We start from the raw sequence: 9,521 nt of genomic DNA, 5'->3' as shown, positions 1-9,521 counted from the left end.
TCTCACATCTCTCAGACTTTCTCGGAACCCTAAAGCCACAGACAGCTCCATCACTACCAAAACACACCAAAAAAAAGAAAGAAAAAAAAAAACGCCATTTTTGATGCGACGTTTTTCGTCCAAAATCACTCGCTTTCATATTCAATTTCATTCTACGTGTTTTCTTATCTTGATCATGGGAATGCTGCTCTTGCCATTACAGGAAAACCAAACAAAAGTTTCTCTCTCCTCTTTCTCTCTCTAAACCCGTCATTCTCACGCATGGCCCATATCAGAACAGAAAACTCCTTTTTTTTTTTCTGTTACTCCATGGGACACGCGCACTACAGCTCCACGCCCCCTCACCAAATCAATGCAGTGGCGACACGTGGGGAGGAGAGCGTGGGAGATGTGGTCGTGTTGGTAGCCCTATAATTAGGGTTTATTCTGTTGAGGCTATAGCTAAAAGGAGACGACACTGTTGGTTATTGTATGCAGTGGATATTCTGTGTGAGTAGAGTAGTGGGAGTTGGTTCACTACTTTTATTTTGTTTTTATTTATTTATTTATTTTTGCAGGAAATGATGGAGATAGAAAGGCAGCAGAAAAGCTTGGAGGTGGTGGAGGCACAACAAAGCCCATCTTTAGCTAGACATGTACTACGCAGCAGCACATCCAATGGTATGAGAAGATCTTCTCTGCCACTCTGCTTCCGCGTCTCCAGCTGATTCTCTCCCTATCTCCAATTTATATCCCAAATGCTCCCCCTACTCTAACCTAAACTCTTCCTGGTTCTTTTGTTTTTCCTTTCCTGTCTGGAATGGAAATTTCAGAGGAAATGGAGGAAGTGGGTTCTTTCTACGAAATCGATCACTCGAGGTTGCCTCCTGATTCACCGTCTCAACTCTATCCTTGTCGCGTTGTCATGGTGAGAAATCCAGAAACCATTGGATAATGTCAATGAATAATTTGTTTGGCGGTGCATGAGCTGTGATTTTTGAATTCTTTTCGTTGTTTCAGGTGAGTGAGAAGACTGAACATAACGTGTCAGTGAGGTTTCCAAGCAGGCTGTCGATCCGCGAACACTTCAGGGACAAAGCCGGTGGGGAAGTGAACGGAAAAATGTACCCTGCACTGGATGAGAAGTGGGAAATGGGGTTGAATATCGCGGGCCAAGTGCTTTCCCGGCAGATCCCAACTGACGAATTTTCTGAGCAAAGAAATTTACCCAGCTTCTGGTCAGTGCAGCAGCTAGAAACTGAGAAAATCTCCATCCCAGCAAGTGATGGTGAGTTGGGAGATTTGACATCTAAGAAGGGTATGTGCTGGTCTGAGCTAAAATGTGAAGGGCTAGTGAAGTGGGGTATGCGCCGGAAAGTTAGGTTCATCAGCCGATATTTTGAGGACAACTCGGAACATCTGACAAGTGAAGTTAAGGAAGAAGAGAAAGGAGATGAGGAAGAGACGGAAGACGCTGCTAAATTTGACATGCCAGAGACAAGGGGGAGCCGGAAGAGAAAGCGGCATACTTTCAATCGTACTCAAAAAGCTAAACGTGAAAAGCAACAGCGAAGCAGTGGTTACACTGGAAGAATACTAAAGAACTCCAAGGATAGATGGTCTGCGGAAAGGTACATGCATATAATTTCCATGTCTGATTTACTTTTACATGTTTCGGAGACTGAATTTCCGATTTTATTTTGTGTGTCGGGATCTTGAGAAATATCATGAAAATTCAATTATTTCTCATTTTTATTGATTTTTTCCCCCTAGACGTAAACATGCATGCTTAATTATGAAGGTATAAAATCGCGGAAGAGAATATGTTAAAGATACTAAAAGCTAAAGGTGCGGTGTTTGGCAACCCAATTCTACGACCAGAATTAAGACAAGAAGCTCGCAAAAAGATTGGTGACACGGGTTTATTAGACCACCTGTTGAAACATATGGCAGGGAAGGTGGCTCCAGGTGGTGCTGAGAGATTCCGACGGCGTCACAATGCGGATGGGGCAATGGAGTATTGGTTAGAAAGTGCTGATTTAGTTAGTATCAGACGTGAGGCTGGGGTGCAAGATCCCTACTGGACCCCACCACTAGGGTGGAAGCCTGGTGATAGCCCTACTCAAGACCCCGTCTGTGCTAAGGAGTTAAAGCGGCTCAAACAAGAGATGGCCCAAATGAAGAGGTGATTAAATGATATGTATGCCTCATCACAAATTTAACTTCATATTTAGAGTCTAATTAATCTTTTTTTTCTTTAAATTTCTTGTATAAGTAGAGTTATGGATGAGTTGGTATCGAAGAAGCGACATGAAGAAGGATGGGTAACGGCAGGCAAAGATTCTTCTATTATGCATGATGAGAACTTGGTCGTCCGTCATGCAGATTCATTGCACTCATTAAAGGTGACTCTTGAAAATGTTCTTTTATTTACTTTATCTTAATTAATTAAGTTTTTTGGTTCTTTATTATTAACATTATTAGTGTCGTACCTGTACGTTTGACAGAAGATGCATCAAGACTTGGTGAAGATGAAAGCTAAAATCGATGAACAACTATCCAAAATTTCATGTTCTTTGAAGGGAATGGAGGTAATCAAGAATATATATAATACAATACAAATGATTTATTTGTATAAGTTTAGAACTAATATTGGGCATATTCTCTTACACACAATCAGTTCCGCATCCCATAACACAAATTGTAAGTATTTACATCGTAGATGCTAATTGTTCAGTAAATTGTTGAATGTGGCTTTGGTAAAAGTTGGGTTGCTTATGAGATAAATCCGGTGGCACTCCACTAGTTGTTTCATATTGTCACCCTGACCTATTGTTGTCTAGGTGAAACATGCGTGGTGGAGGTCTGATAAATGTATTATTAATTAATGGAATTAAAAATATTGATGATGATATGGCATGTATGGATTGCAGGAAGAGATGGGAGAGCTAACTTCCACTGTGGAAGAACCAGAGAAGAAGTCAGAATCACAAGGAATGGCGATAGGGTCGGCAGTATCAGTAGCAGGGAGTGGTGCAAAAGCGGAGGGAGGAAGGATGAAAAGAAAAGGAGAAAAAGAAAAAGGAGTGGCGGACCCAAGAGCAGGCGATGAAGAAGGAAAAAACGTGGGAGTTGGCAAGTCAGAAGAAAAAGCAGCAAAAATACAGAGACTGAAGAGCGGTTTCAGGTTATGCAAGCCACAGGGAACATTCCTGTGGCCAAGCAGCATGGCTGTGTCCCCTCAGGTTGTGGTCCAGGTGGAAGACCTCCTGGCGCTCCCCACTCCTCCGTCTGTCTCTTCCTCCACCTCACCACCACTACCACTACCACTACCACTACCACCACCGCCGCCGCTGCCGCTATCACAACCCATCTCCCCTGTCAAACCCTTGGCTGAGAAGCGCCACGTCAACCTCACACCTCATCACACTACCACCCTCATCAACCTCAACGAACCCCCTTCAGTTACTGCTTCCACCAACAATGGATCTCGCGGGACCTCTGCTTCCGTGTCTGGCCTCTATCAACCAAATCATACTCCCACCATCACTGATGTTTTGCCACGTGTAAGCATTTTTTTCCCCAAGTCTGTTCCTCATTTTTGTTCAAACCGACTCTCTTTCGTTATGATGCTCTGCCAACTTCTCATATATATTGAAAATTTCTTAATGAACAACTGTTATTTACCCTGTTACAGGGTAAAATTGGGAAGGATGTGGTGAATCCATGGGAGGATTTGGCAGGACCTGAATCGAAGAATTTCACAGGATACTCTCACCAGTGGCAGCAGCGAAGGGGATACTCCAACTCCAGCACCTCCACCTCCACCTCCACCTCCAACACATGCTTGGCCATGGGAATGGGGACCTGGCTGGCTTTGTCTAGTCCCAACTCAATGGATAACTCACACCGGAATTAGCTCATTACCACTTTTGTAAGTGGTCTTTTGATTTCACACCCATCACTAGTAGAGACTTATTACAGTAAATATAAACTGGATGTATGAATGAGAACCCATACTTGCCCCGACTTGTAAACAAGGCACTACCTTACAAATCTGTAACTTGGATTTGGAAATATGTATACTGAACAGGAGAGAATACCATGAAACTATATGGCCACTTTTACTTGATATATATGTCGATTGGAGATGGCTTTGAAGGCCTACAAATTGGAGACTGGACTCTAATATTCTGTACGAAACTGCTCTCAGAAATAGCCTTTTGGCCCGATCATGGACACTTGCCTTGCTGTAGCACAAGCTTCTTAAATAATGATCACCTTTCATCCAACGCCATCAAATCACGCCTTTAAAACACTGATTTTTTCAACTTCAAAGAGTCAGAACCAACAAAACCAATTTGGCATAGTAACACAAGGCTTTTCCATGTATAATTAGGTTTCCAGAAAGCTCCATATTTATCTTAATTCTTCTCTATTATTTACTCTAGCCCATCTCATCATGTTGGAGGAAGATGGTGCTAGTGACAGCAACAGGAATACAATTCAAATGGAGAAGGGAGTTTTCAGAAGCAATTCAAACAATGACATCTTCCAAATAACCCTTTCATAAACCACCTTAATTGAAAACAACCAAGTGACAACAGTATGTTGGCTAAATCACCCACTCACAATCCACAAATATGACTTTGGAAGTTGATAATCATAATACAGTCCCATGACTAGGTAATTTATTTTCAGCCTTTCTACTTCCCCCTTAGTAGTTAATTTGAAATAGGCACTTGATATATTCCTTGAAGTTGTGCTACTGGTCCCAATGTTAAGGCACATGGTGAAACAACTGAAATCATTAGGAAATTAAAAACCAGCGCAAGTTTTAACATTAGAATCATCATAGTTCATGCTATTTATACGAGAAAACATCTGATCGGTCATATGTGCAGATTACAGATAAATAATGACATTCAAGCCCACCTCCCTCAAGGAGCATAGCAATCCATTAGCTTAAATCTCATCTAACTGCTCCTGCAAACACCAACATAATTGTAATTTAGTCAAATTCTGAAGAATTTGGATCCACCATAAAACAAAGAAAACTGATTACCTTTCCTAATTGGTTTTCTAATTGACAACATGACAGGAGGGTAATATTTTGGAAAATCAGGGGCAATTCTGGTTTGTGTCTGAAAGGAGAACCAATTCAGATAATGGATCCAGAGGATAGGGCATTAATCTAAAACAAATACTAGAACCATGACCGGCTTCATAATCAGCTATGATAATCCCCAATCTAACATTGTTGGCTCACAAAATAATATTTACTACGATAAAGGAAAAAAAGAAAAAAAAAAGAAGAGAGAGAGAGAGAGAGAGAAAGACGGTTTATATGCCACTTAAGAATGTGTGTTCTCCTTTTTGTTCACAAAGCATAAGACAAATCGACTCTGTTTTTCATTGATTATTTCATAGCAGTTGGCATCATTTTAAAAATTAAGAAAGAGGCTCTTCCAAGTCTCATTCTTCTTTTCTAATGTGCTCCCTTTACTTATGGATTTGATTTTATGGACTTACATCCTATGTTTAAGTTGGACTGACCTGCATATCTGAAGACCAAAGAGTGAGATTGTCCCTGAGAAGTTGCATGATGAGAGTACTGTCCTTGTAGGAGTCTTCACCCAATGTGTCCAGCTCAGCAATGGCTTCCTCAAAGGCCTGTATTTATGTAGAAAGAGTGAGAAGAAATCAACAGTGACCAGAGACATAAGATCTCAAATTACATCAAATCTAATATACTACATCAGCCTACAGTAGAACTGATCAGAGCCTCATTATGAGTAGCGATCAGCACCCAGAACCAAGGCATTTCCATGTTAATACTTTGTCCCGTTGAAAATAACTTGTATGGCCAAATTTCAAGAAATAAACGTTACTTGGAAAATTTTCAGTGAGGACATGGATATGGACTCAAATTTGGATCACAGAAAGAATTTTGATCATCTCCACATGAATAAATTCTTTATAATGCAAGGGGTGTTGCACTCATTATTAGACATGTAGGCCATAAAAAAGAACTTGAATGTGAACAGCTAGCAGCAGAAATGATGAAGCAAACCTGTTTGGCCATGCTACAAGCTTTCTCTGACGAATTAAGAATCTCATAGTAAAACACTGAGAAGTTGAGTGCCAGCCCCAACCTTATGGGATGTGTTGGAGAAAGATCAGCATGTGCAATATCCTACGAGCCAACGATAAATATATAAGTAAATAAAAACAGCCTTAAATAAAACTCTTAGGCTTGATGGGCAGTGATGAACTCATAAAGGATTAGAAGAAAATATAGAAGGAAACTCAACATTGCAAAGATACAAATTCTTCCAGAAAACAGAAAAGACAGTCTTCCCGTGGGTCCTTCATGTACCTCTAATTCCATAATCTCCCACCTAAATAACTTTGTAAGTTCATTCTTGATTATGAAACTACCTAAAGAGGGGTGAATAGGTAGTCCAAGCTATTTATATACCGAATTTAAATTTTATATCCAGGTTCTCTAAATTAACAATTAAGTCAATTAGAGATGATAGAAAGACAATCAGCACATATTGACTCTAGATATATGTGGAAAAAACATCTATGGAGTCTCCTAGAAACTCTACAGATGTATAAAAGCATGGATCAAATAGCCATAGAATAAATCTACTAAATATGAAAAGAAGATATATAGTTTTACATGGTCTGGATGCACTTACTCCCCAAGATTTTATATTGGTCAATACTCACACTCTTCTCTAAGGTTTGTGATGCAGCACTTGGTGCTCTTTAATGGATCACCTCAACACTGTATTGAGGCAAGCAATTTGATGCACCACAGCTTTCCACCAAAAGGACTTCTAAGAGGATTCTTGAAAGATCTTGAAAGCTAAGTGCTAGGTTAGAATAATGTCTATGAGATCACATGTATCCCCTCAATCTAGAATGCTAGATTTTATGAAATGTATGATGTGTCATGCAATAATTGAACAAAATTGTCAACCTAATCTAATACATCAACAAACTGCAATTGAAATCCTTACTGTTTGCTAATCCCACATTTACAAAATAACACACTCTGCACATATTATCTCCATATAATATGTTATTTTGTAACACACTCTGCTTGCCAAGAAGGTAATATGTTGTATTAGCCCTGTCAAATCAACCTAGACCTTAAATACAACATATTACCTTCTAGGCAAGCATGGTCCTTTCACCCCGAACCAATTTTTCCAGATACTAAAGATAATCTCCCTTGATCTCCATATAAAACACTCCCAACCACTTCCAACCCACTTGCTAAAGTTGGTTATACAAGATGTGAGTCCAAGAACTTCAATAAACCATCAAAAACCTATGATAGCTCAGACTTGACCTAGGTCAACTATATTTGAAAGAGTCACTTGTTCCTCCGCAAGAAAATAGTTTAGACAGAGGTTAAAACGTTTTAGGCAAAATACCCAAAAAAACATTAAGGTTTCAGCTACAGTTTTGTACTACTATCCATAGTTTCACCAGGCATCCAAAAAAAGTTTCATTTGACCTTAGCAGGTAAGTAAAGGAGTAAGCACATTTCTAACTCACATGGAAATTCATACACAAAAAAATTTTAGGGAACCTTTCTAAGTCACCTATCACTTGATATGATTTTTATTCATCAATTTCAAATCCGTCGCCGGCATATTAATTGGTGCATCCAAGGACGCTTTTACTGAATGGAAGTTTGTAATAGAAATATTATCACCATTGTTTTTATCATCAAGATAGGCCTGTAACTGATTCCAAACAAACACTTCTTTGCAACTTCCTATTGTAGCAAATTCCTAGAACACCATATCATATCTTCACCTGGCTTTCTAGAGACACGGTTAAAGAGTTATATCTAGACTTCCAAATTTCAAAAATAAAGACAAAAATATGTTACGGATCGATTCTGTTCCTCCAATAAACAAAGTCCTACAGAAAATAGGAGTGTTCCTCAATGTTTCCCATGTTGCATATCCCCAGTCCAATTGCAATACCAGCTTTAACCATATAGCAGTCCTGAATTCCAAAAATAATGCACCGGTAAATATTACAGAGTGATACGAAAAACTCAAGAAATACCTGAGCAGCCTTGTAGGCGAGCATAGTAAACTCGGCGGCTTCTTTCCTCTCATTTCCAAACTTAAATTCCGCCAGATACCGATGATAATCCCCCTTCATCTTCAGAAAAAACACCTTGGACTCACTGGACGAAGCCGAAGGTATGAGATGCGACTCGATCAGTTTCAATATATTAGCGCAGACCTCTGAGAGCTCTGACTCCACCGTGGATCTGTAGTCCTTGACGAGAGACACGTGATCATCGTTCTGGCGCCCCTCCTCCTTCTGCTCTATTGACGACACGATCCTCCAGGCGGCGCGGAGCGCGCCGATGACGTTCTTGTAGGCGACGGAGAGGAGGTTGCGCTCCTCGACGGTGAGCTCGCCGACGGGGGTGGAATCGAAGACGAGCTTCTCCATGAACTTCGCCATCTCCTCGTAACGCTCGGCCTGCTCGGCGAGTTTCGCCATATACACGTACTGCTCTCTGGTTAGGGTTTCTGGGACTGACGGCGGCGCCATTGCAACAACTGCTGGGAGAGAGAGAGATGAGAATGAGTATCGAGTGTCAAGTGTCAGGTATGCGCTTTTGAACCAGCTTGGAAAATGGCTTTTTGATTTGTCACATATCCTTTTCTTTCGGTACTTCCAGGTGAATCACTCGCTTTCCAAGGGCATTTTAGTAAGTTTCATGGGATACCATGTAGGGACCACCAGAGACACAAATAGCGGCTGCGATGGCATTTGAATCGTATCTTTGACCATTTCACAAAAAGTGGCTCTCCCGTTCCCATTGGAATTTTTAAAATTTTTAACAAAATGTCCATTTTTCCGAATATATCGTAATTTAATTTTACATATATATTTGAATATATCAAAAATACTGATAATATGATGGATTTTTTGAGATAACATATAAAAGTTAATTAAAACTAATGAAAATATTAAAAAAAATTCTTTAAAAAAATAAAAAAATTATAGTAAATATTTTAAAATTATTTTATTAAAAAAAATTGATATAGGTATAATATAATTTTTTTTACATTCAATAATAATATCTTGTTAAAAATCAATATAAATTTTGTAAGATAATTACATTATTAAAGTACATTAAATATTACTTGACAATAATAATATGGCATTTCCATTTTTTTCCATGAAATACCATTGTTTTTTTAAAGCCATAGACCATTTTATGGGTTGTAATTGTATCGGTCATAACCAATTAATCACCAATAGTCCTTAATTTTTGCATAAATTTCCCTCATTTGAAGTTTTTACCTGCATTTCATTTTCAAGGCCCATCAATATCTGATTTTTCACTCTTATATTGGCAAAATTTCCCCACATTTCAAACCTTGACATGAATTATGAAACTTATTATATTTGGTAATCCAAAGGCTATAAGCCAGCCATGTTGATTCACTGCATCACTATCTTCTCCATTGATGAGATGGTGATAGCCT

The 9,521-nt window shown here is 39.3% G+C and overlaps 3 protein-coding genes across 3 annotated transcripts; 2 read left to right on the top strand and 1 right to left on the bottom strand.

Moving 5' to 3' along the window:
* Positions 1-309: 309 nt before the first annotated feature.
* On the top strand, positions 310-2,168 carry LOC117917391 (protein DYAD-like). The gene is made up of 5 exons (XM_034833656.1): positions 310-402; positions 558-660; positions 813-907; positions 1,000-1,610; positions 1,781-2,168. Exons 1-5 carry the CDS (start codon positions 310-312, stop codon positions 2,166-2,168), a joined length of 1,290 nt encoding a protein of 429 aa, XP_034689547.1.
* Positions 2,169-2,261: 93 nt separating this feature from the next.
* Positions 2,262-4,113, top strand: LOC117917390 (protein DYAD-like). The gene is made up of 4 exons (XM_034833655.1): positions 2,262-2,384; positions 2,487-2,570; positions 2,913-3,545; positions 3,677-4,113. The coding sequence occupies exons 1-4, from the start codon at positions 2,262-2,264 to the stop codon at positions 3,896-3,898; spliced, it is 1,062 nt and encodes a 353-aa protein (XP_034689546.1). The 3' UTR covers positions 3,899-4,113.
* A 526-nt stretch (positions 4,114-4,639) lies between these two features.
* On the bottom strand, positions 4,640-8,647 carry LOC117917480 (14-3-3-like protein GF14 kappa). The gene is made up of 4 exons (XM_034833776.1): positions 8,077-8,647; positions 6,053-6,175; positions 5,536-5,652; positions 4,640-4,965 (listed from the first exon to the last, which is right to left on the bottom strand). Exons 1-4 carry the CDS (start codon positions 8,575-8,577, stop codon positions 4,945-4,947), a joined length of 762 nt encoding a protein of 253 aa, XP_034689667.1. The 5' UTR covers positions 8,578-8,647; the 3' UTR covers positions 4,640-4,944.
* Between the last annotated feature and the right edge of the window lie 874 nt (positions 8,648-9,521).

This window comes from Vitis riparia, chromosome 7 (assembly GCF_004353265.1).
Source record: "Vitis riparia cultivar Riparia Gloire de Montpellier isolate 1030 chromosome 7, EGFV_Vit.rip_1.0, whole genome shotgun sequence".
NCBI lineage: Eukaryota > Viridiplantae > Streptophyta > Magnoliopsida > Vitales > Vitaceae > Vitis > Vitis riparia.
The sequence above is the reverse complement of the archived record's forward strand: the minus strand, read 5'-3'. Positions and strand labels throughout refer to the sequence as shown.